The sequence below is a fragment of the Thunnus maccoyii genome, chromosome 18, assembly GCF_910596095.1.
Source record: "Thunnus maccoyii chromosome 18, fThuMac1.1, whole genome shotgun sequence".
NCBI classification, from domain to species: domain Eukaryota; kingdom Metazoa; phylum Chordata; class Actinopteri; order Scombriformes; family Scombridae; genus Thunnus; species Thunnus maccoyii.
The window spans coordinates 9513219-9540656 of record NC_056550.1 but is presented as its reverse complement, the minus strand read 5'-3'; the positions used below and the strand labels follow the sequence as shown (position 1 = coordinate 9540656).

General features: G+C 40.5%; 3 protein-coding genes across 4 annotated transcripts; all 3 read left to right on the top strand.

Annotated features, from left to right (window-relative positions):
- Positions 1-2938: 2938 nt before the first annotated feature.
- On the top strand, positions 2939-6682 carry rpusd1 (RNA pseudouridine synthase domain containing 1). The gene is made up of 6 exons (XM_042392883.1): positions 2939-3048; positions 3864-4087; positions 4403-4526; positions 4700-4802; positions 5203-5304; positions 5614-6682. Exons 2-6 carry the CDS (start codon positions 3900-3902, stop codon positions 6024-6026), a joined length of 930 nt encoding a protein of 309 aa, XP_042248817.1. The 5' UTR covers positions 2939-3048; positions 3864-3899; the 3' UTR covers positions 6027-6682.
- Positions 6683-7673: 991 nt separating this feature from the next.
- On the top strand, positions 7674-13035 carry slc25a17 (solute carrier family 25 member 17). Its single transcript, XM_042392878.1, has 9 exons — positions 7674-7913; positions 8363-8423; positions 8519-8585; positions 9189-9340; positions 9820-9936; positions 10814-10962; positions 11724-11819; positions 12209-12294; positions 12732-13035. Exons 1-9 carry the CDS (start codon positions 7857-7859, stop codon positions 12883-12885), a joined length of 939 nt encoding a protein of 312 aa, XP_042248812.1. The 5' UTR covers positions 7674-7856; the 3' UTR covers positions 12886-13035.
- A 3166-nt stretch (positions 13036-16201) lies between these two features.
- Positions 16202-26374, top strand: znf598 (zinc finger protein 598). Of its 2 annotated transcripts, XR_006092235.1 has the most exons (13): positions 16202-16749; positions 17801-17913; positions 18731-18860; positions 20024-20235; positions 20379-20596; positions 20754-20847; positions 21243-21430; positions 21601-21676; positions 21786-22669; positions 24505-24670; positions 24800-24947; positions 25191-25707; positions 25786-26374. XR_006092235.1 is itself a non-coding variant. In XM_042391834.1 (12 exons), exons 1-12 carry the CDS (start codon positions 16576-16578, stop codon positions 25569-25571), a joined length of 2784 nt encoding a protein of 927 aa, XP_042247768.1. In that variant the 5' UTR covers positions 16202-16575; the 3' UTR covers positions 25572-26374. The 2 variants fall into 2 exon arrangements, 1 of the variants encoding a protein (XP_042247768.1); XM_042391834.1 differs by having other exon boundaries at positions 25191-26374.
- Positions 26375-27438: the final 1064 nt, after the last annotated feature.

Genomic DNA, 27438 nt, shown 5'->3' with positions numbered 1-27438 from the left:
GAGCCAGCAGCAGAGGGATGCCCCAGTCTGATGTCATTAAAGGCTCGTCACAGCGAGCTTGCAGAAATGATTTATTCTGCATGGTGAACAGACGGTTTACAACACTAAAAGTCTTATAAAATAACTCAATACAGGAACACTCAAACACTGAAATAGATACAAGGGCCTGACAAGCTTTTTTTATTATTGTTATCCACAATTTGTAATGTCACACACTCACACAATTAAAGGGCTTTGTTGGTCATTCCTATCCCCAAAATGGACATATTTCATGCTGCTGAAAAAACACTGCATCCACACTTCCCAAATACTCACAGTATTTGGAGGAAACAGACCACACCAATTTGAGAAAAGACTTGAGACACAGCTGATACTTTCAATCTGTTTCCAGTCCCCCATCAAGTGTTTAAATTCCTGAAAAAGCAAACATAAAGGACAAATCCAAGATGGGGAAGGTCATTTGGACAACACACAGTCAGCGAAATCCAACATCCAGGTAGGTCTTCATTCACAGAGCCCAGAACAACAGACGAAAAGCTCCTCTCACAGTTTCTCCACAAGTAGGTTATCTCAAATTTGGTAATATTTCCAGTTAATTGTTAAGATTTTATAGTTAAAAGAGCGAAGGAATATCCAGGTTTGTATCCGTGTTATTGAAAGAGATCATCATGAATGTCTCTAAGTTTAGCATCTCTTGTCTTCATCTGCTCCCGATCTGTCATCTGACTGAAACGTTAGTGATTGCCTGTGAAACTGCATAATGCCACGTGCATCTTTCTTTGTTTGTGTGTGTGTGTGTGTGTGCGTGTGTGTTAGTGATGCTATCTTGTTATGGGTGCATGCCCAGGTAAACACGTCAATCTGCCATTCAGCTCTCTGAGATGATTTGCTCTGAAATGTTATGCAACAATAACCAGAAATCCAACAATAGAGACCCAACACCAAATCTGAATCCCACTCTGTGGAAACACCTGTCTCACTCACTCACACACACACACACACACACACACACACACACACACACACACACACACACACACACACACACACACATACACACACACACACACATACACCCACTGAAGGTTAAGCAGATTGGGTTATGAAATGCCAATTATATAATAAATCTTGATCTTCTTAGCTGACAGCATAGTGATACCTGACTGTGTTCAGGGATTACCTTCAGGAAGAGCCTGCACTTTATTCGGCACAGTATGTCCCAAACAATAAATCACTAAATATATTCACTTTAGAGCTATTAGGAGGTCATAGCATGACGTGGAATTAATGTGAAGGAATGAGAAACATACTGATCGTATGGATCAACGCCAGAGAAGATGATTATGCTGCCGGAGTGGTTTAAGAGAGAAGAAACTCATGAAACTATTTTAGGAACTTTATCTGTATTTTCACTGTTTCTGTCCCAAAAAATGCCCCTGCTCTAGTGATAATACTGTCCAATTACAGTGGAGCTATCAGGGTGGAGTTTGTAAAGGTGAAGATCACTGACTGGTCAGCAAAAAGCCTCGACGCTGCGACAACTTGTGTATAACAATCATTCAAACAAACAAGCACAACAGTATGACTATAAGGACAAGGTGTGGCCCCAAGGTGCAAAACACACAAAACAAGTAAAAGTAGTATGGAGCCCCAAAACTAACAATAGATAGTCAAAGATTATCCAATGAGTCATAAATACAACTGAATAAAACAATAAATAACACTGTTAGTTACATAATTAAAATGAAATGTAAAAGCCAAGATAAAGCTTTATAATTTCCCTTAACCTCCAATCAATTAGTAAAAAATTAAAAATCTTTTTACTGCTGATTTTTGTTAATTTTGGGTCTCCACAGTCTAGCAGGATGATCTGTCTCACCCAAACATCACATGCTCACAGTGCTGCATCCACCCCTGCCAGATAAAAGTGTCGAGGTGAGGTTGAGGTGACGGATTATGGAGGTAGCAAATAACGGGTGAGTGACCTGGAACATTACTGACGGTGCAGAAACACATGAAAACAAATGCAATAAACATTTGTGTGAAGTCACTTACATTTCAGGTTAAATTCATACAAAATGTGCAGTAGTACAGGCTATAATCTATTATGTTGGTAAAATTTTTAGTAAAGGAAATGAGATTACAGTACTGTAGCTTGTTGGATGTGATATCAGGCATGGACTTGCACAATCAAAGTGTAAAATCAAGCACATATGAGCATTAGGATTTGAGTTTTTTTATACTGTTAATGTGACAAAATAAATGGCTGGTCAGGTTTTTAACTGTAGGGAAGCATGAATTAATGAGATGTTCAACCTGAGCACAACAATTACCGAACATATGTGGGTGAAACTAATAACATCGATGATGACGCGTCCCAGTAAGCCATGCCAGTGAGTCAACATGCACATTACCACCACCCTGAAACTGTATGGGATAACTATATGCAGGCAATAATAATGTTATTAGTTACACCTGTGGTTTTTTATTGCTATGACGTGTTTTTTTGTTAATTACTTGATACTTTTACCTCTTCTGACTCTCTAAAATGATCTAACAGAAACAAACTGAGAAGGAAAAATCACTCTTTAGTGGAATTACTCGCAGCTCATTGACATGCAACATGCAGTTTGGTGTCACAAGATTACACTGCTTCATTTTAAGGTGCAATGAGGTAAAAAGGCAGTGAACTACCGATCTAGAGGAAAACCACAGATACAAACTGATCACAGAAAGGTCACATTTGCACCCTCTTGTTGTGAGGCATACAGAGATAACCATATGGAGAGCTTAGAGTCACAAATCTGTGACATGGATTGACGAAGAAACAAAACAATCAACAAAAAAAACCCCTCAATAATCCCACCTCCTGGAATACGCACAAATGATGTTGTACCCTCCAGCACAGTAGGAGGCGCTATGTAGATTTCACATTGGTTAGTTATCCGCCATATTAAAGAGAGAAGAAGAAGCTTCGCAGTGTTCAGCACTTCAACACCACTTTTGTTTACATGTGTGTGTTTCCATGTAGATGAACGCTTACTTTCGGTACGTCAGAAAAATATACTACACATTAATCTCGAAACATCTGTCCAGACAGACGCGGTATTATGACTGTAATAGATAGCTAGTAGTTTTAAATATGTCATGGTGTTAGCATACAGTCGCTAGCAAACCAGTGCATGCTACCAAACAAAAAGTTATCTTCCTGTTTGTGAAGCAGAATAGCTGGGGTGATGTCACTCCAGGGCATGCATGTATTACACTTCTTGGCAAATGCTACTTATATTAATAAGAAATACGACAATTAACCGAGGCACAAGACAAGCTGCCACCAATCACCTGTTCCTCTTACAGTCCTGTATATGTTTATAGTACACTGACTTTAATTAATGCTGCTGAAGCTGCTTAACAACGTTGTCAGTGATAACTTTTCTTATCAGTCACTTCATTTCAGAATATGTTGCCAGTATTATAATTGTGAATCGTATTCTCTGCCTCTGTAGAAACTAAGTACACTAACTCTTAACTTAAGTACAATTTTGAGGTTCTTTACTTGAGTATAGCATCAGTAATAGAAAACAATCATATAATCTCTAAAACAATATGATATCAAATGAGCCATTCTACACAATGAATACTTTCACTTTTGATACTTTGAGTACATTTTGCAGATATTTTTTTTACTAATAGGGTATTCTAACATTATTTATACTTAATACAGAAACCGTCTTGCTCCACTGTGTTATTCTGTCAGAATAATTGTTATCACTGCTAGGAAATGTGTTCAGTTACTCTCCATAAGCTAAATACACACATAAATACTCAGTGAAATATCAAGACAACCACCTTTGTCTCTTCAGGGTTGTGTCAGTTCTCTTCGTTCATTGCTGTACACGATGACCACAGAGCCTGCCAGCCTGGAGAGCCTGCATGTGCTGTACCAGAGTGATGACTACATTGTGGTGGACAAGCACTGGGACATTCGCATTGACAGCAAGATGTGGTACGAGAAACACACCGTACAGGCACAACTCCGGCACCGCTTCCCTCAGCTGGCTGACCCCAGCACCTACTATGGATTCAGGTTAGACACAGTGCAGCATCAGCTACATCACAACTAACAGGACTTCACTCAGACTGCAATTTCAATCAGATGCTACCAGTAGTTTTACAGCATTGTATGAGAGAGAAATTGGATTAGGTTGGCTCACCTGTGGTTAATTTAGAGATTCCAATTTACCTGATTATTTTTTGATAATTGGAGCACCCAGAGGGAACCTACGTGAGTTCAGTAAAAATGCTTTAACTCCATGGAGAGTGGTCTTTGCTGGCAATGGTCACATTCAAACCCAGGAGCCTCTTCTCCTCTGTTCTCATCATCTTTCTCTCTTCCCACCAGGTTCTGTCATCAGTTAGATTTCTCCACCAGTGGGGCTCTTTGTGTCGCCCTCAATAAGGCTGCTGCCGGCCAAGCCTACCGCTGCTTCAAGGACCGCACAGTCACCAAGGCCTACCTCGCCCTGGTATAGTACACAAACACAGTGACACACACTCACACACACAACATAGTTATTACTGTATGTCTGTTTGTTTGTATGTCAAACTGCATAATTAATATATTTTTCAATTTGTGCCTGATTAAAAATATCTGGAAGGGAGTAAAATAAGTACCTTTTTTTTTTTTTTTGCTTTCCAGTTACGTGGCTGGGTGGAAGAAGAGACACAAACTCTGGACTTCTCCATCGGCAAGAACTCTACAGAGGGCAAAACACACATGATGTGTATTGAGGGAACAGAGGGTACATGAACCTGGCTTTTCTTGCACCGTGTGTGTTTATGTTTGAGAATGTGGACAGAACTCAAGTGAGCAACGATATCTCTTATAAGCCAGACTTTCACTTTTTGAAACCACAAAATGTGTCCAGTACATTTTTTGCATGTGTTTGTGGGTTTCACCCCCATAGCAAGGTGATAAATAGTGACGGAAATTAAGGATTAAATACTGGACGATGCAGACATGGAATGATTGACTGTATTATTTACACTGCTTGCCTATTCATTCAACTCAACCAGGCTGATGGAAACGCAACTAATTTATTTTTTACGTTTTACATTTCAAAAGGTTGTGTAGAATTCACCAGCGATTTAAATGGAAACATAACTACGGACACGTTCTTTTTTTGTTTTCCTTCTCGGCAGGTTGTGAGAACCCTAAGCCTTGCCAAACTGAGCTGACAGTGTTGGAGTTTGGGTTGTATGATGGAGACCCTGTTACTAAGGTGTTGCTGCAGCCACTCACTGGTAGAAGCATTTACTTCTTTTCATACAAGGGAAATGAAGGATTTAATTGCAAAACATGATTTAGCAACTGTGAGGGGGAAAAGATCATTGCTACATAACTTTTTTACAGTCCTTCTTGCTTTTTAAGTTGGTGTTATTTGTGTTATCTCTGTTATCTAACACCAAGGTACCCTCTTATTCTATGTAGCACCAGATACATACTTGGGATAAAGGACCTGAAGAAAGAATTGTCTTTACCCCACGATGTGTCTCATTGAAATGAAAATTCTTTTTCCCTGCCTGGCTCCTGACCTCTATCTTTTCCCCCAGGCCGTACCCACCAACTGAGGGTCCACTGCAGCGCAATAGGCCACCCCATCGTTGGGGACTTCACCTACAGCTCGGGAACAGATGACTCCCCCTACCGCATGATGCTGCATGCGCATCTTCTTCACATCCCTCTGGAACCCCAGCCCCTGCTCGTCTCCGCTGGAGACCCCTTCCTCTCCGAAGTGGATCCCAAGTGGCTCCCACAGCGCTCACTGCGGACACTGAAGGCCACCGTGGATGCCCTGCTGGAGCAGAGGGTGGAGGCGGAAAGGAAGATCAAAGAGGAGGAGAAAGTGAGAGCAAGAAGAGAGCAGGAGAGAAAGAAAGGAAGAAGGGAGCAGAGGACTGAGGAGGAGAGTGAGGAGCAGAGGAAGCAGTGTCAGGAGTGGCTGAGTGAATGGGCTGGAGACTGATGGGGTTCAGTGGGATAATGATATTTATTTTAATTTATTTTAACAGTTTACTTATGACAGCCATGTTCAGCATGCATGTTTCATCTCAGTGAACACCTGTGTTACGTTTAAATAGCATACATGTACATGGAAGTGGACCAGTACCATAATTCCCTCACAAACAACTCACAAACACACATTAAGTTTAAAAACGAACAAGCTTGTGTGCAGATCTTAATTCCTGCTCTTTTAATAAACTGATTCAACTGGGAGCTGCCCACTACAACCAGTCTTTCACAGTTTGCCACTAAAGCAGCTTCACTGCAAAAGCTGAGAAATGAGTGCCTTGCTCAAGTTTATGTTGATAAAGGGGATTTGGTTGATGTCATTCATTTTACTCTCCCACATTCCCCTCTACTAAGTGAAATTATTTTTTAATATGTGACTATTTTTGTCAAAAGTCTCTGCTATTAAGTGTCTGTTGACTCAATTAATGAAAATGTTCTCACTTATCCCTGGTAGGGTTGCCTGACCAGCAGAAGTTGATCTGTGTTTTGTCTATGAAAATGCTGTTAAATCAACGTGTTTTGTCACACACTGCATAGCTCAGCCAAAGCCTACTATACTGTATGTTTTTTGCATTTTAACACACAGTGTCTATAAAAAGTATTCACCCACTTTCTTGGTCTTGTCAATGATTTATTGTTTTAAAACTTTGAACCATACTGATCAATACAAAAATACAAACTACATACATGTCAGTTACCTATTTTTTTGTTGGTGTACCCAACCACCATGGCGGTGTAGTTTGATCCATTTTCTAGTCAGTGACAGTCCACAGTTGATGTTTGTTAGATTGCTGCAAACACATTCTTCACTTTAACATGGACAGGAGATGTATGTAGCTGTTATCCATTCTTGCATCTTTGAGAAGTATTTTTCAAAGTGTTAGATCATACTTAAAGTTAATTAGGTAGTTAATTTATATGCAATGCAAATATGGATTGGAAACAGAAGGGAATTGCATGCACCTGTGTATTTAACAGTACTATGTAAACGAGAGGAACATCGTAGGTTACTTCTCAGTTAGAAATAGACTTTTTCTCGCGAACTTTGCTTGTTTTTTTTCTGCACAACTGAAAGCAAAATCAAGGAACTTTTTGTGCCCAATATAATGGTTGCACATAGTATTTTATGAAATCAATAAAATGAGGGAAAATGCAAAGCAAAAATCATAATGCAATGCATGTACAGAGTAATGGTTATTATGTTAGAAATTAAAATAAATGTACAGAAAGCTGCATCTGTGTTACTGTATTCCCAGAAGGCATGAAGAGGGTTGAGAGGTATTGTCCATGATGCTCAGTAGATTGAGTAGCATCCTGATTAATAACACCAGTGCGACTGGTTTAATGCAGAAAGTTATATCCGAGCCTAAAATGCATTATTTCTTGATTACTTCTATGAGGACATTGTTTTCTTTTCTAGTCTGACAGAAGGTTTGTTTGCCTGCTTTTGTTGATCCTGAAATATTTTTAAAAGAGTAAAATAACAAGGAATAAAGGATTTTTTATGCTGAACTGAGGTACTTTATTTAAATTTTAAAGAAATTTGATTCAAATGAGCGCCATTAGAGTAGAGTGAAGAGGACTTCATTACCCATAATGCCCCTGTGCCCCGCAGATAAACGTCTACAAGTCAGCTACAAGGAAGCAAAGCACCAAAATCAGCAGCCAGCAGCAGGGAGAGGCGTCCACATTTGTTTGGTTTTAGACTCTTAATTGGTTGTCAGGTTTATTTTAGTCGAACAACAGGTTGGAAGCATAAAATTAATAAATAACCGTGGTCAAAATGAGCTCCGAGGTTTTCTCATATGAGAGTTTGGTTCACGCTGTATCAGGAGCTGTGGTAAGTTAACTCAGTGGTTTCATATTTATTTCTGTATTTAGGGCTATAATGGCAACAATAGTTATGACTTTATAGTTCGTGCTCATACGCTTTATAACTGCCAAACAAGACTCCATTCAAGATGTAATATTTTAGACCTGATATCGCCTCATGCCAAATACAACAACTCTAATTCCGGAAATCCTGAAAAGTTTGGATCAAACTTTCCATTCAGTAATAGCTAATATTACATATAACCTGTTAACCCTGCCGAATTGAGTAGTTTTGTATCATAGTTTAGAAAATACAGTATCTTCTTTCCAAGTTTGTGTTTCTGTATATTCTCACTTGTGCCACTTTAAATGGCCAGATATTTAAATGATGCTTGGTGTAAGATTTCCTCTATATGCAACAAAATGGCATGTAAAAACTGAGTCTTTCCACTGAATACTGACTGTAGCCTGTTTTAGGGAAGTGTGACAGCCATGACAGTATTCTTCCCTCTGGACACTGCCAGACTCAGGCTTCAAGGTGAGCAGTGGTAGAAATGTATTCTTATTTGCAGTTATTATAGTAATCGATGTAATGATGTTATTTAAAACAAGCTGTCTCTTGTTTGTGTCCAGTGGATGAGAAGAGGAAGGCCAAATCAACTCCAGCCGTTCTAGCAGAAATTGTCAAAGAGGAAGGACTGTGAGTGAAATTTAGACCCGATTTGAACCCTCATTGCTTGCCAGTAAAGTCTTGATTTTATGTGTCAGCTTTGTCAGTTTATATACAGTATCAAACACCTTCCCATTCCTTTGAATGAGGAAGTATCCAAACTTTTGACTATTACTGTATGTAGAAACGGAGCCAATGTTGCTCTCACGGTGCACCCAGAGTCATTTGAATATTACCAATTAAGACACCAAAGTTGAAACATTTGACTCTGGTTTCTAGTGGCTCTTAATCTACTTACATAGAACAATGTTCAGGAGATACACATGGACATACAGGCAAAACAAGGACAACAAAGCTGAACATAGATATGTAAACATAAACATATGATTATTATATACAAGCAAAAAAAAAAAAAAAAAGATATATACACATAGAAACAACAAATGGACAACAACATACATTGTCTATATAGAGGTCAAACAGTTTCTGTAGATTGTAAACAAGTATGTTGCACAAAGACACCAATACATCACAAGCACCTCACATCTCCAGCAGAACTGTCAAAGCCCCTCATCTGTTTAGCAGTAGAAGTGCTCTAAGATCATGTTCCTGTGTTTGCTGTCCCCCCTGCAGACTAGCTCCATACAGAGGTTGGTTCCCGGTCATCTGCAGCCTATGCTGCTCCAACTTTGTCTACTTCTACTGCTTTCACAGCCTGAAGGCTAGGTGGCTGAAGGGACATCAGTCAGCACCGAGCACTGACTTAATCATAGGCATTGCTGCAGGTGAGATGGTCATTGTCCAGATCCTTAAAACCTTGTTTTAGTTACTCAGGACCAGTATGTCCATCTAATTTGGGATTGGAGTCCATATCCCTTTTCTCATGATTAAGCAGTGTGACCTTTTAACTTTTTCCTTTCTAATTTTGTTTTCAACACTAATGTCCATATGTCACCAGAGGTTAAGTATGTAATGCTCTCGGTGTATAACACCAAGAATAACGTAACACTCACACTCCTTTGTGCTCCTGCAGTCTCAAATCTTGATAGTCAAAGTCACACCTCATGATTCAGCATGAGAAAATGTATTTGATCAGCAGAGACTTCTGCATATCATATTAATATCAGCCAAGGAGAATAATGTCAGCCATCTTCATTGTGTCATGATGTGTAATGAATTATTCAGATCTTCTAGAGAGACAATGCTAAAAGATTTGCAAATATTGTCACAGTCTTGATTTTCAACTGCCTCCTTGTCTCTCTAGGTGTTATAAACGTACTTGTCACGACTCCTTTGTGGGTGGTCAACACCAGGCTGAAGCTTCAGGGCTCCAAGTTCCGCAATGCAGACATACACCCCACCAACTACTCTGGCATTTTGGGTAAATGGTCATTGTCTGGTCATGTTCATACAGAATGCTCTTTTGTGAGTCAGTATTAGAGATGTGCCAGTGTACCTTATTACTATGTGCTGAGGTGAAACACTCTGACGATATCAGTATCAGCAACCATTTTCATCACCATGATTATCGTTGTTTCAGAGTAAACACAGAGCAGCACTCCTGCCTTCATTAGCAGTTTTATTTTGTTTAGCCCCAAGGAAGGCACTCTGGACTGATCAAACAGAGACAGCCCAGAGAACCAATCTCCTGTCTGTCGAGCTATGGCTACTCAGGCCATGACTTCCTATTATAACATTAGCCGTGAGCCCACTGAAGTGTGGCTAGCTTTCAGGTGTTCAGTCATAATGTTGACTAAATTGAGAAAGAGTCCAAACTCCCTGCGTCAAGATCACAAACATCATGTTCTTCCTCACTGGTCAGCTTCAGCTCTGCTTGTGTTTGTTAGTAGTGATATGGACACCCAGCGGATAACACTTACTACAAAGTTCTTGCACTCCAGAAATCAATCGCTCAGTTTCATTATGAAAAATTCATGAGTGTTTTCAAAATATGAATGGGTGCATATAAGAGACACAGACACTGAGCTGCATTTAAAGTGATTTCCAGTCAACAACCTAATTTCCATTAGATCATTGTGTAAATTAACTATATTTTAGCACTAACAGTCGGATTTCAGAAAACTTTATCATGATAATAACATTTAATCATGATATTTTTACCTATGATAATTGTAAAATTTGATACTGGCCCATCCCTAGTCAGTATTCCTGATGTTTAGTGGCATACTTGGATGTTCTTGGGATATAATCTCTCTTTCTCTCTCTTTCTCCAATAATGGCTATTATTACTTTTGCAGATGCATTTGCGCAGATCATCCGTGACGAGGGTGTGGGAGCACTGTGGAACGGCACCTTCCCTTCCCTGCTGTTGGTGCTGAACCCTGCCATCCAGTTCATGATTTATGAAGGTCTGAAAAGGCAGCTGAGGAGAGGAATTCCCAGGGAGGTGAGTGAGAACGAGAGAGAGGGAGAGAGATGAGGGAGGGATAGGAGTACATGTGCATTTGAACATTTGAAGGAAAGGTAAGATGTGCTGAAATCAGAGAAGTACGTCAGAGGGAGGAATGATGGGTGTGTTGGATAATAAGGATAAAAAAATTCACTGAGCTAATACACCCTATATGAGCTCAGATGACTCATCTTGAAACTTTTCAAACACTCCTCCATTATTTCTACAGCTGTCGATTCATTGAAAACTTGTAAAACCTGCTTACGCTTAATAATAATAATAATGCAGTAATGTTACAGTGAAACAAAACTGCTACATCATGGTTTTAATACAAATGAAAATGCATACATATGGGCTTGCAATGACAGTGTAAAGGAGAGGAGTTATTTGAGGACATCCCATTATCTGGATGAGTAGACTCTCGTTATGAGACTTGGTAATTCTGTCCACATGAGTCATGTGAGGCTTAAGCAGAGGTCAGAGGGAACATGGAGGCAGATGTAACCTGACAGTTTACGGTGAGCATGTGTGTCTGAACACTTTCACACCACGTGCATTCTGACATTTTTGCTGTCTACTGGAGCGATGGTGGATAAGAGGGGAGTTTCACTTATTCACTTAGTAAAGTGAATGAGTGAAACTTAGTAAAGTGAATAAGTGAAAGATCTTAAAGTCTCTATAGCAATGGTAATATAAAACTGCACAAAAACACTTGTGTCAGACAGAAAAGTGACAAGTTTCTTTCTTCTTCTCCCAAGCTGTCATCTCTGGAGGTCTTCATGATCGGCGCTGTTTCCAAAGCTGTCGCCACCACCATCACATACCCACTGCAGACTATACAATCCATACTTAGGGTGGGTTTTTTTGTATGTCTATGTCTCTGGGTCCTTGCTCACATGTATACAATAACAGACCTGCAGTTAATTAAAATGTATATTTTGTTAATGTGTAATTACAGTAAAACCTCATCACAGACGCGATTCAGTGACACTGAGATTAACGGGTTGCACATAAATTGCATCAATTTGGGAATTTCTCATTTTTCTGCCAAAAATGTATGCCATGAGAAAATGGATATATGCCACAATCACAATCACACACACACACACACACACACACACACACACACACACACACACACACACACACACACACACACATTCTGCACATTGGATGTTTAAACAAACCTTTAAGCTTAATTTGACATATTTTATCTTTTTTTTTTTTTTTTTTAAATTACCAGTTTGGTCAGTTCAACGAGTCAACGGAAAGGTCAAAACTACTGTCCAGTCTAAGGACAATCAAGTGTCTGCTGGTCAATAGAGTGAGGTGGGTGCACAATACACACACACACACAGATTATGTGTTTAGGTTTTCAAATAATTTTACTGCTCCATTTCAGTTCCTGTATTTAGATAAAGTGTATAATGCAATGTTGAAGCATGCATCTGACTTCAACACTTGTCGCAGTTGCAATTGCAAGGAATTAGCTATAAAATGTGATCTAGCCTGATGACTTGTAAATAAGTGGACAGTCACTTAAAAAAAACTAATGTGAGGAAAAGATCAGATTTTCCTGCAGTCTGAAGATTGTCTTTTTAACCACAATATTTATTATTATAGCCATAATCATGCAACTCCTTCTTTAGTTTTTGTGTGTACAGAAAGACAATACATGATTTAGCATCTGCATGAATAAATGTCAACACTACTTCTTCTCTTACACATATTAATACTGATGTTTTAACCTTGGTTTCCTGCTGCAGGAAGTATGGTATGTTGGGTCTTTTTAAAGGCCTGGAGGCCAAGCTGCTGCAGACGGTGCTGACTGCTGCCCTCATGTTCCTTCTCTATGAGAAGATTGCCAGCTGCACCTTCAAAGTCATGGGACTGAACAACAGCCACTACAAGAATCGCTAGCTAGCAAGACATTTCACAACCACGGATGTTTGACCATATGAAGGCACTGAGAAACTTCCCTGGAAACCTGTCACTTTCATGGAAATGTAAATATTTAACAGTGACCTCATCCTGTAAATACTTCAACCAATAAAGCACTTATCTCTGTGACTGGTATATCCCATTGGTTCATAGTTTTGAATGAGCGCACTTGGGTCTTGATCCAACGTCTTGTTTCAACAAGAAACCTCAAAGGACCTTTTAACAAGAAATAACATTTTATACATCCCTCTGACACTTGTAAGCTTTTGATTAGATGATAAGGGGCTTGAAAGAGATTTACCAGTATGGAAGACTGATAACCATTAAAAAATGAACCCATAGCACCATGAGAAGAAAGCCTTGTAATCACAACTCGTCATATTACAGGAACAAAAGTTTATGTTGCTCTCTGACATTTTAAGCACATTTTCTGTTTTTTTATTATTATTTTATTCCTACATCCAAATCCAAACAAAGACTTTTCTCAGCCAGACGGACATGTTAAAGTGTAGCTGTATACTGCTTTGGAAGCTGGACACAGACAAGGAAACTGGGTGGAGGTGAGTTTGAGCTTTTGGCAAACAGGAAACACAGGCCTTAATATCTGCTCTCTGAGAGAAAAAAGTAAAAGAATAAGACTATAAGTCAATAAGCCTAAAGTGTAGTGGCTCTCATTCGCAGTGCTGTACATTACACAGTATGCATGACAAGTGTTCCAGCTCTTGAGTCTGTGGTCCATCAAAGGAGTGTAAACATGCTCAAGTTCCTTTTCATGGCAATCTGCCCATCAGATTAAAGGAAACTCACTTCTGAGTTTCTGTTCCAGTGAAATGAAGTATGTAGACTTTCTCTTTTACGCATAAATGAACACATCATCTGATGTCAAATCAAGGCAGCATAGCTTATTTTTTTTCTTTTTTTAAATTTAAATGCGTTTACTGTTGCAATATACCATTTCATACTGGTATATAGACACATTGACTGATTCATTGTCCTATTTGGAGATTTGATGTGTAAAATTGAAACTGCGCGCGTACATATGAACTACAGCATACAAGTACAGCAGAAACGTAAGAGGATTTTATACATTGTGAAGCAGCACACCCTTCATAGTGCAATGGTGTTGCTTCATTAATTGAAGCTGCAAGCACCGTTGGTCGGGACCTCGTACTCTGGCCTGTCGGGATCAGATCATTTTGCTTTTTAAAAATGAGGGATATTTATTATAAGTGTGGTGTGCTTTTATTTTGAAAGATTGATTGACAGGATGAGAATTTCATCATGCAAGTTTTGGGCCCACTCACTTGAATTTCAATTAGTCAATTGAAAACTCTAGATGAGTTTGTGTGTAAAACAAATTATTTTCCTAATTTTTATCAAGTCTATTTTTAGAAAAGGAAAGACTTTTAACCCACATGACCTGGTCAAAGTTTGATTTGAATGGAGAGTGTGAGCGAACCCACACCTTTTTGAACATTTACTGCTTCCACATAGTTTTAGATACAGACTTCATTTGAACTTTAAATGAGTCATGAGACTTTGACCTACAAATCTTGAATTTAAATGTTTTTTCTATCTTTTATTGTTTTTGAGATATTAGAGTGTGAGTTTTAGAGTCTTTTCTTGCTCCTCCTGTGATTTTATAATGAGTGTGTATTGCGGAATGTTTCACAGCACCGAGGGAGTGACATCAGCAGGAGCAGTTGGAGAGGAGGATTTTAAAGAACACTTCTTGTGAAATCTCCTCATAAATCCCATGACTTTGGCCAAATCTTACATTAAAAATCATAATAAATAGGAAATTTTGTGGCGAATCCATTGATACAGGTTTGAAAGTGGTCAGACTTATAGTTTAGACGTCAGAAGCCTTTGTTTGACTCAAAGTTCATGCCCATAGATTGCCTCCCCATTGGTTTACATTGTGTTGTACATGTGGCACTGCAACTTTCAGGGCTTACAAAATCCAAACCGGTTGACTTATTACAAAGTTTTTAACAACTTTTTTTTCTGTTTTGGGCCCATTCAATTGAATTTCAATTAGTAAACAAAACTCTTGATGAGTTTGTGTGTAAAACAAATGAATTTCCTAATTTTCATCAAGTTTATTTTTAGAAAAGTAAAGACCTTTAACCCACATGACCTGATCAAAGTTTGATTGAATTTGTAGTGTCAGGTGTGTAGAGACAAAATTAACGCCCTAGGAGGAGATAGTGTTTGATCGGGGTCCAAAATTGGCACAAAGTCATACTGTCATGGGCATATTGCGGACTTCCTGTTGGATTTCGGTAGGGGTGTCAGCATCTGATTTGTAGGTCTTGACGAGACGAATAATTGAGTTTTGGTTCGATCTCTCTATGACATACCACGGGCCGTGGCAGCAATTTTAGATACATAGGTGGCGCTATCGAGCACATTTTGGCACTTTGGGGGTTAATTTTTACATTTTATCAAATTTTTCACCAGACCTGATGTGTGTGCCAAATTTGGTTGGAGTTTTTGAACATGTTTATGGAGTCAAATTTAGGTCTGAAGTGGTGAGATAATAAAGAAAGAAAGAAAGAAAGAAACAGAACAGAACAGATACAAGAGGGTCTTCGCCCCTTTGGGGCTCAGGCCCTAACAATAGGGTCCTCGCCCTTAGGCTCAGTCCCTAATAAAACCAGTAAGCACTTTAACAGCAGTTGTTGAGGGAGATATGAACTGTATATTTATACATGAAATATAAGAGAGCCAAAACCATTAAAAGTTAAGGAAAGTGCATTGTTCCTTAAAAGTGCAAATAATATCTAATTAGCCCAGTTAAAGGTGTGGTGTGTAGAATTTAGTGGCATCTAGCAGGACGGACTTGGCAGAAATGGAATATAACATACAGTTATAATAAAAGTATGTTTTAATTTGTGTATAATCACCTGAAAATAAGGACTGTTGTGTTTTCGTTAGCTTAAAATGAGCCCTCTCTGTCGACATAAGGAGTGGGGGAGCGGGTCCTCTTCATGGACGTATTATAAGAGCTCTTATAACACATCCATAGTCCTATTTAATGGGGGGCGCCATGTTGCACCGCCATGTTTCTACAGTAGGACAGAACGGACAAACCAAATACAGGCATTAGAGACGGCCTTTCGCGTTTTTCCGCGAGTTTCGCGGCCACCGTAGGTTCCTCTTCACGCTTTACAAGGGAGGGACAGTCTATGGGAGGGGACTATGGGAGGGGAGCATGGTTGGTTGCAATCTGCAACTTCACTGCTAGATGCCACTAAATCCCACACACTGATCCTTTTTATTAAAATAATCAAATCAAATGTTGTCCTCTCCCAATTACAACTCAGAAATCTTCATTTTTATTTATTTGATGAATTATGTATTTTGTAGGACTTAAAAGCATATGTTAATAATTCTCAGACCAGTTTCATAACAGCAGCACAGACCGGTCCGGTACACACGTGGAACTGTCATGACCGACTGCGCAGATGGATACACACGCGATAGGGTTAAGCACCACTGCAGTGGAGCGGTGACTGCTCCATCCACATACTATACAAATCGCTGGTACAGCAGTTACTTGACGCGGCAGTAGCTCAGACTTTCACAATTACGTAAGCACTTCAGTTGCAGAGGCTCTATCTAATAACAAACAGCACTAAGGTTTATTTGTGCCTTTTCACCACCATGGATTCAACTACAACAAAGGAAACAGAGAAGCACTGCGTTCTGTGCTGTCAAGAAGTCGATATCTTCGCTTTAGGAAAATGCGATCACCCGGTGTGTTACCGCTGCTCCACCAAAATGAGGGTGCTGTGCGAGCAGAAGTACTGCGCAGTCTGCCGGGAGGAGCTCGACAAGGTACGCAGTCCGCCGCTACTGTGCCTCGGGGATGACGCCTGGTGGTGCTAGCTAGGCCGCATCGTGCTGGTAGTTTTATTTTTGGAAAAGTCAGCAGAGTATGTTTGATAAATTCTTAACGGGATTTATAATAAGTGAAACTCGTGCTGGTAAACAGAACATACCAACAAATGGTGTCTATTGACAGCTCAGACTACTTTTTTCTAGGTGTCGTTAGCTTAAGTTAGCTAACGCTATCCATCAGTGTAGTTGGCACCAGTCTGGTAGTTAACTAGCTAACAAATGGGCTTTCGTGACTGAGCATTTGACAGTGTGCCAGTCTAACAGGGTTTATTAGTCTGATCTCGTTTAGATGATTAATGTGACAATTGATTAGTGATTCAGTGATCTGTCAATACATTTGTCAGCTGTCACTTCTCACCTTAACCATTGGGAGCACGTTAAATGGTAGCACTTGCTAGTTGTTACTCGGTTGCTGTGTGTATTTAGCGTTAGACCTTTTTAAAGGTAGCCGGCGTGTCTGTCTGGCAGTCACCCTGTCCTTGTGGAAATCATTCCTCTCAGATACAGGTAGCTAAATGTGGACTTTAGCCAACTTGTCAACCCAGTAAGACAGTGTCATAATAATAAAGGCCTCACTACATACTATTTAAAAGTAACGCTAGCTGTCATCAACTGGCGAATATAGATAGATAGATAGATAGATGTTGTGAAATGCAGTAAGTTTATTGGTAACTACTGTTATAGCTGGATTAATATAGTGTACAACCTTCTTTACTGTCTGGGTTTCATAAGATGAATGCATTCATTACATTCCAAAGGGTACCTAACACATTACATAAGATCTTTAGACAGAGAGGTGGTGCAGGAGCAGCGTTTTCTGATTATAAATGTTTTGATGTACTAAAATCTTGACTAGCACAGTATTTCACCTACTTGTCTGCTGCCTCAGATTGTAAATCCTGTGAAATAGTGCTCTACTGTTTTATTATACAGCCAACCTTCCCTAAAGAGTATGGGTGACATAAGATGTCTGTCATGTTGTTCTCAGGTGGTGTTCGTGAAGAGACCGGAGGCGTTTTTGTCTCTGCCCTACCAGCAGTTCCCCTGTGAGAAGAAGCATGACATCTATTTTGGTGATGAGAGGATCCATGCCCAGTACAGGTACTGCAGTGTTCCTTACTTTATGACTGTGTTGCCATTGAAACTGACAAAGATTTGTGTTTTCCATTATCAGGGAAGTGATTAAGAGAAAGCTGGTTGGCGCAGCAAGATTTTTGCTGAAGAGACCTGATTTCTTGGCACTTGCATGCTTGTTGAGTGTCTAACAAACTGTTTACACATGTGTGGCAAAGAAATGATTGCTGTGACAACAGTTCAGAGGGATTAATGGTGCTATCATTACACATAATGATGGGTCTTTGTATACAAAATAATTAAATACAAAGTTCAATTGTGTCAGAAATGGATAAATTGTTAAATCTAGACATACATGCTATGCTCTCCCACTACAAAGTTTACATCTCTCTGACAGAAAGACTAAATTACAACATACTATCATACAATTGTACCATGGTTGGAGAATAACCCCTTGTTATCTCAGTAGACAGTAGCTTGATGAATTAATCAGTGATAAGTGTGTTTGTTGGTGTTGACCAAAGTGTGCGCATTCAGTGTGTGAACAATTGTGTTTATGTTAATATGCAGCAGACAGGTACAGAGGCAGTGATTTGTCTGCATCAACTATCAGTAGAAATCGTCCAATAACCTGTAGGATTATTTGACTAAAGAGTTTTTATATTGTTGACAGGCTGCCCTTTACAATTAAGACAATTTGACTGTATATTCTGAATTAATTTCATTATTGTGCCTGGACTGTTTAATTGAGGTTGTACTTTCTAATTGTGCATTTGCTTTAACTCGACTCTGTCTGAACACTCACTTGGTTTGTGTGTTTGTGTGTGTGTGTGTGTGGTATCAGGCATCTGCTGCTGCCAGAGTGCCTCCGCTGTTCAGAGCCTAAGGTCTTCTCCAAGTTTGAGGAGTTGGAGTACCACATGAGGAAGCAGCATGAGCTCTTCTGCTGCAAGCTCTGCACAAAGCATCTCAAGGTATTCTCACCCCCTGCCAGATGATCCAGGGGCTTGTTGGTCAGTGATCAGGGTCCTAATTACGAATAATGATTGGTGTAATACCACAGAGATACAGCCCTTGTGGCACATGCAGGGTGTAGCTCCTACAAGGTCAGGTGATAGCAAATAAAGAGCTCTTGTGACGTCTCATGGATGTGAGGTCAACTAATTTTTAAGAATCAATAAGTCAGGGAAAAAAATATAAATTGTTGTTTTTATAATTATATAAAACAATAAAAATAAAATGCATTTGGTCACATTACACAGTTTACTTTTTACACCACATGAGGGCTCCAAAGCATTTTTCCTGACAGCGGTACTTCACCATAAACTGCAACACTAGTTTATTACAGAATATATTACACAGTACAGTGTCATTTTCAGTTATGTTTAAAGCAAAAACAAGCACATTGTTGATCTGTTATTTGAAAAATTTTTATTACTTACTGACTAAAGGAGAAACCAAACCATTGTCAAGCTTACCACTGATAACTAAAAGTGTTTGGCCCCAGTTTAACAACCCCAGAATAGAAAAATGACACTGTAAACCATTCTGAAGTCAGTGTGAGGGCAGAATTAATTTCAGTTTAGTTTAAGGTTTAGTTGTGGCTCTGACTTTATCTTTGGTGTAATTTAAAAGTCAGAGCAGCATGCGGTATGGAAAAATATTGTTAGTTTTACTTAGATGTTTCAAAGTTATCAATACATCCATTTGTTCAGAGCCCTAGTTGTTTTTTAGCTATTTATAAATCACTTAGAAATTTGATCTACATTATGCGTGTATTGATGGACAGATCTATTTTTGCAGCATTAACCTGCAAGCCCTCCTCCTCCACACACTGGATTACTGCCTTCTTGTAAATAAAGTAGAAACTACTTTTTGGAACTTACTTGGATATTTTAAGCACATATAAAAACATTTTTATCTCCAAATATTGTAAATGTTGTTTATGTACTCTTCAGCACTGAAACAAGCCACGTTGAAATTAATTGTTCCTGAGCACAACTGTTGATATTCTGATGAACACCTCGTCAGCTCAGATGTTTGGTTTTTTTTCATCTTCTAAGTAAAAATAGTACAGAAAGTCAAGATCACAGTGCTGTCAGGCGGCGTGTACTTTAAACTTCACCTCTCCCATCAGATCTTCTCCCACGAGCGGAAGTGGTACACCCGTAAGGAACTGGCACGTCACAGAGCACATGGAGACCCGGACGACACCAGTCACAGAGGACACCCGCTCTGCAAATTCTGCGATGACCGTTACCTTGACAATGATGAGCTGCTTAAACACTTGAGAAGGGACCACTACTTCTGCCATTTCTGTGATGCTGACGGTTCCCAGGAGTACTACAGGTGTGATAACCAACATATACACACACAGAAACCCCATGAAGTCATTTAGTTTCTTTGCATTTATTCATAATTTTGTAATTACTTCCAAATTCTGTGTTGTACACACACACAAAAAAAGAAACCTGCTGTTCTGCTATCCACAGTGATTACCAGTACCTGAGCGAGCACTTCAGAGAAAGTCACTATCTGTGCGAGGAAGGCCGATGCGCCACAGAGCAGTTCACTCATGCATTCCGCACAGAGATCGACTACAAGGCTCACAAGGCTGCAGCGCACAGCAAGAACCGGGCAGAGGCTCGACAGAACCGCCACATCGACCTGCAGTTCAACTACGCCCCGAGACAACAGAGGAGAAATGAAGGTTGGCGAGGACGTTGTTGTATTTGTCTGACCTCATCTTTATACATTTACTGGGACTGGGTTTTTACAAATGTTGCCATTCCACTAACTGATATATACTATGTAGTTTGGAGGCAGTGAATATGAAGTAAAACGTGCGTGTGTGTGTGTTTCCTCAGGTATGATAACAGGCGAGGACTATGACGAGGTGCGTCAGAATCGAGGAGGAAGAGGAAGGCCTCACGGGGGACAGAAGAGCTGGAGATACTCCCGGTGAGTCTGAATTAACAAAGCTGTGTTGACTGGATGGAAGACTCATGACTGTGTGCCACTATCAAGTCTCGGCATGTGAAGTGTTGAGTCTTATAAGGCAGATTCCTTTGTATCTGTGCACCAACAGCATAAAGTAACTATGCAGGACAGAAAAAGATGTGCTATATGCTATAATGAGCTTGATAACTGTCACTGTGTGTGTATATGACATACTTTTTCTGTGCAGTTTCAGATGTCTTTAAAGGCTTCTCCAGTGCTGGAATTTTTTTACTGTGTTTTACTCTTCAACCTTACACATTTTAGTAACTTTTGCAGTCAAATTCCAATGTATTCTGAGTCATGTATCGGCTCCTTCTTTCTTTTGAGCGTGTTTGTGCATGTGCTTGTCCACGCAGAGAGGAAGAGGACAGGGAGATGGCAGCTGCTATGAGGGCATCCATGGCAATGCGTAGGCAGGAGGAGAGAGGAGCAGCGCAGGAGAGGAGTGCTCCCAAACATCTCAGAGAGGAGAGGACAGAGAGATCAGAACCAGAAGAGCCCAGACACAGGACCGGACACATCAAACCAACAAACAAACCTCCAGGTGAAAAAGAAATGTGTTGCAAGGTGTCAGGCATGTGATTTGTTTTTGTATGTGTTTTACATACTTAATTTTAGTTATGGGATGTCAGTAATTTAGCTGTAAGGAATGATTCAAGTGTTGCAGAAGCAGCAGCATAAGTTCTGATGTATTTATTGTCACCTCTTTCACAGTGAGAACCATGAAGAGTAATAATCCAGGGGATGAAGATGACTTCCCAGCTTTGGGAGCCACAGCCGCCCCACCCATGTAACCCTTAACACACAGTACAAACTGAAATCTTTATCATACAGTCTGATGAACTGAATTCTTACGAATTTCTGTTTTATGGTGTGTGTGTGTGTGTGTGTCCCTCCAGTGTGAAGTCAGCTCCTCCAGCGGTTTCAGCACCCCACGCAGCTCTGAAGGAAGATGACTTCCCCAGCCTCTCGGTTGTTGCTGTTGCAACCCCCATGACCCCGGCGTACTCTAGCCAACCCAAGAAGTCTTCCTCATTCCAAGAGGAGGATTTCCCCGCTCTCGTGTCCAAAATCCGGCCCCTCAAAACTTCAGCAGGCACCAAATCTGCATGGTCCAGCCATACTGCCACGGCTAAACCCGTCTCTCATCCCCCTCCTTCCTCCAGACCTACCCCTCCGCTCTCATCTGCATCCTCTGGCCCCCAGCTCCTCTCCTCCACGACCTCCTCATCTTCAAGGAGAAAAAAGAAAGTAGGGGATACTGGGAAAGCCATGTCTACCCGGTCCCCTCCTTCTTCAGACGATGAGAGTAGAGGAATGACGCAGCAGGAGTTCCGCTCTGTGCCAACCATGTTGGATATCTCTTCTCTGCTCACCGTTAAAGGAGGCAACAGCAAACCCTCAACTGTGACCTCCTGCCCTCCAAACCTGACCCCCAACACTGATCCCCCTACCTCAAAAGCCAGCAAGAAGAAAAAACAGCAGAAGAACACGGCTGCTGCCTCTACGTCTGTGTCCTCAACGTCAGGGATGACGACAACTGTAATCACGAGCTCAGTGGAGACAGCTGCACAAAAGGAGAACGTTCCTGAGAAAACGAGGAACAAACCGCCTTCCAGCGCAGTGACAGCGCCATTAATGAGCGGATTGGTTAATGGCTTTACTGAGAAAACACCACCCAATAGCAAGGAGCCAACCGTGGTACCACCTCATCCCAACACAAATCCTCCTCTTGAACAGGAAGAAGAGTTTCCTGCCCTCATGACCAAGAAACCACCCCCAGGTACAGCACAACATGCTAATATCCACACAATTCATTTATGATCATATGACATTTTTCTTTTTTCCTCCTTATCAGTTTTACTGTATACTGTCATCAGTGTTTTTAAATATTAGTGTGCTGTTCATCTCTGAGCTGTATTATGTTCATCTTGATGTTAGTCTTGACAATATAATTCACAAGCAAGGGAAGTAAGCGCTTCCTTACACAAGACAAGGTAGTATATTCCAAGCAAACAACTCAGACTTTCTGGAAGTGAATTGGAAACCCCCCAACTCATCTCTGAAAATAAAAATATCGATAAGTATCTCTTCAGGAAGTTGGAGTCTTAATAGATAATTTCCCTTCCCCACAGTGTGTCTGAGTGGCTATTCAGACTATGATTGTCCCATCAATATTAAGGCTTACAGTTGCTATATGTAAGAATTTTAGTTTAAAACATTCAAAATTTAACTAAAATGATCAACAGCATATGAAGAAATAACAGTTTTGATGTTATATCTAAGATCTATGTATTGTGTTTCAGAGATCTTAGAAGTTAGCATGCTAACCAGCTAGCCCTGGCCCATCCTGTCTCGTAATACCTCAAAGAGGCGATAGTGAGTCACTGTAGCATCCTGTCTGCCCTCAGTCTAACATGAGAAAATGAAGAAGTGAAAAGGGTCTAGCTGCAAACTTGGCCTAACCTACACTTTACTACACCCCTCCCCCCAACGTTGTCATCCTAATGGCATGTTACACAACACAATCCCCCCTTGACCCCTAACCCTAATCCTAATCCTAACCAGAACCCTAACCATCCCACCGCCCATGCCTAAACCGAATCAAGTGGGCGTGTCATGTAGTAAAGTGGATGTGTCATGTAGATACTGCACGTTCTTGCTGCGGCTGCAGCTGGATGTACTTGGAAGAAGTAGCGCTGCCGGAGGGCGTATTCTAACCTCTTGTCAATCATCACATCAACCAGCAGCAATGGTGAAGATTTTGAGCCAGGCTTAAAAGTTGTAATTTTTGATCTAGGACCCTTATTATGTCATTTTTTATTAAGTTTTAATGTTTTTCCAGGCAAGAAAGTAACCATTTAGATTCCCAATATGTGGTCAGTTTATCCAAATAACGCCTGTTTGGAAATTTGCTCCGACACTTTCAGAGATGTGTGGAACTGCTGGCAGGGTGAGACCAGCTGGTCATCTCAGCTGCTAGTAGCCCGACTCCTGACATGATTGGCCAGTCAACATCTGTCTTCATACCGGGGAGAATATGATCTGATGAACTGATCTGTGCAGCTCGTAATTTGCTGCTGGCTCTAATGTGTCCATAGCATTTTGATATCTTGACGATGCCATAGCACAGATTCATTGTTAACAGTAAGCTTTATGCTATAATCAGTGAGTGATAATTCTATGTGTGGTGGGGAGGGCAAAGACCTATGGCAGGTACTGTGCATTTCTTTGTTCCAATGATAGGGGTGGACACCCCAACTTTCTGGTGATATGCTGCCCCCAATTTGTTTAGAGTGCGGAGTATGAATTCTTGCCCACAAATGGAGCGGAACAGGTCGCCTTATATGGCAATTTTAGAGGCGTTGATTACGCCAATGGTCAAATCTCATGAGGCTGAAACAATTTACGACAAGTGCGGGCAGTTAAGACAATTTGTTGAATCCGACTTGGAACAGTCATACAAGCAAACCTCTCAGAAAAAAGTCAGTTTTAGAATAAGAATATGAAAAGGTTCTTGCATGAGGCCCAATGTCTTACTGTAAAAAGGGTGATTTCAGTGCTGGGAGGTCAGTTGTTGTGGTAGAAGAGGTGTCTCACACTGTGTTTATCTCTCAGGCTTCAAGACCTCCTTCCCGATGAAGGCTTCAACTCCTGCTCCGACCACCACTTTGCCAGCACCTCCACCTGGCCTGGGAATCTCAGCCACTAAGCCTCCGCCAGGCTTCACTGGGATTCCCCTCAACAGCAATGTTGTGGAGCCTGCTCCCTCTGCAGTCAACCCGTAAGCTGCTTACCCTTTTTATGCATTTGTATGTTTGACAAAGATTATGGGTTTAAAGTCTTGATCCTATTGGGCTTGTAAGGTACTAAGTGTATGTATGTTTGTTTGGTTTGTTTTTTCTTCCCCCAGTCCCCCCAAGGCGTCAGGCAGTGGTTACGTGGTGCCAGAGGACTTCCATCAGAGGAACCTGGAGCTGATCCAGTCCATTAGAAAGTACCTCCACAATGATGAGTCAAAGTTCAATCAGTTCAAAAACTACTCTGCACAGTTCAGACAGGTACTCGCCACACAAAAGACAAAAATATGATCCTATAAATGTTGTAAAAAGATGTTGCAATCACATCCAATAATCATGTTTTAGTCCTGGAATTGTGCACTTTCTTAATTGTATTTTATTTTAATTGATAAAACCTGATATGATTGCACAGCTCTGGAGTAAATGGTTAGGTAGAGAACTTAAAACTGTTACTGCTTACTTACTTTGCTCACCTGTCTCCTGATCCTCTCCCTTTGTTCCCAGGGTGTGATATCAGCAGTCCAGTATCACCGCAGCTGTAAGGACCTGCTCGGAGATGACTTTAACCGCATCTTCAATGAGCTACTGGTGCTCTTGCCTGACACTGGCAAACAGCAGGAGCTCCTGACTGCCCACGGAGACTCCAAGGCGCTGGAGAAACAGTCAGGGGCGGGAGGAGGAAAGAAAAACAAGAACAAGAAGAACGCATGGCAGACGCCCACCACGGCAGCAAACGCTAACGCAGCAGCTGAGCTGGACTGCCAGGTGTGCCCCACATGCAGACAGGTACTGGCCCCCAAAGACTTCAACTCCCACAAGACCCTGCACATCAGGGAGAGCGAGGAGTTCCCTTCCTTGCAGTCAATTAGCCGTATTATCAGCTAGCCCCTCGCTCTTCCTCTCCCATTGCCATTGGTGCTGGCGGGGCAAATTTATAATTGCCCCCGCTGCCCTGACGAAGCCCTGCAGCAGCCTGTGACCACGTCCCAGAGGAGGATGGGGCTTATATCTCATATTGAAGGTGAATTTAAGACAGTTTCTGGTGTTTTTACTTTCTGATAAGGATTGTATTGACTGGTTTGTGTGAATGGTTTTGCAGTTTATACACACAGGGTCACCCCATCTCAACTCTTATTTCAACTCGGACGTCTCCAGCTGGCACTGGCACCGGCAACGTCTAACCAGAACTGTCGATTTATTTAAAGAGGAGGAGACACAAGCTAAGGCTTTACTTGAAGAGTGCATTGCTCCTTGATTAAAAGAAAATTATACGGATTTACATTTTTTTTTTTACTCTTGCTTTGTGCTTTCACTTTAACAGATGACACAAATGTCTTTTGTTAACACCAGTTGATTAAGTATGTATGAGTATCCAGCGGGGCTGCTCGGTTAAATAACAAAATAAACACAAACCTGTTTCAACTATTTAGAACCATATTTATTTAAGTCTAGCTGTCCGTTACTTTATGCAGAGGAAGGAGTGAGTGGATTGTTACCTGTCAGAGTGACAAGAAGTAAGATGCTTCAGGAATTAGAACAAATTCTGTTTCACAGTTTGAATGCTTTTAAATCTATACCATTTTTTAAAAATTCTGCTTCAAATCACTCACCTTTTAGATTTTGTGCATTGATTGATTGATTCAAGCTTTGTGATCCTTCAAATGGAAACTAAACGGAACTAAACAGTTGAGTGTGTGTCCTTTGCTTGTTCTGCACAGTTATGTTCAAACATTATATCTACTTTTCAAGGATCAAAAGGTAAAATGAGAAGACCCAGTGAGGTTACTAGTAGCTCTGTTTTTATTTCCTCCAGGTTTTAATAATGTATATATTTTCAATCACTTTAGTAACGCTTGCAACACAAGGCGTTGTCATTCCAACCCCTACACACACTTTACTCTGCCTCTGAGCAACACTAGGCAGGTTTACTTTGTTTTTAGGGGGGTAACTGGTTACGTTCATGTACTGAGTACACAGTCTTTTCATCTTCTCTCTCAGGACCCTTAGCTTGCACTGCGGCCCGCCTGGGTGTGCGTGTGTCCTGTGTGTATGAATGTGTGTCTGAATGAGTGTGTGTGTGTGTGTGTGTGTGTGTATATAGAGTTGGTCTACACATCATACTGCAGCTTTCTCTATTTTCTGTCTGGCTCCAATAAAGCTGTTTCAGTCAGCACCGTATGTTTCTTTATCTTTGCTGTTTGGAGGTATGTTAGAGAGAGATGAGTGGTAATGGATTAACACGTATACAGATGGTTTATATGGCGTATACAGCATCCCATTTAATTTCTGTCTTCCTAATAAGCCACTTGTGTAACTGATATGTATTATGAAGGTAAATACATACCAGCAAAGAGAAAAAAAACAACTGTACTGGTACCCAAAATGTTCATAAAAGGTGGGAAAGTTGTTTGCATTGAAACCTTTAATAATTCTACTGAACTTTGTCATTTTTCAGTTTTTCTAATCTATAATTTATACCAAAAATACTGAGTAGTAATCCAGAAGTAACAAAATATAACTCAACTTTAGCTAGTAACTTGAATTTTGATAGTGACTCCATTTTTGAAGCGACCAACTTAAGTCTAATTTTTGAAGAATATTTTTATGTACATTGAAAAAAAACAACAACAAATCTTAACACATATAACTCAGGGACAGAAACAGGCAGTCCAAAAACATGTTGTCTTTTTTATTGGCGCGACGGTCAGACTGCAGTCCAGAGACATTCAGGTAATAGACAGTGACACACATC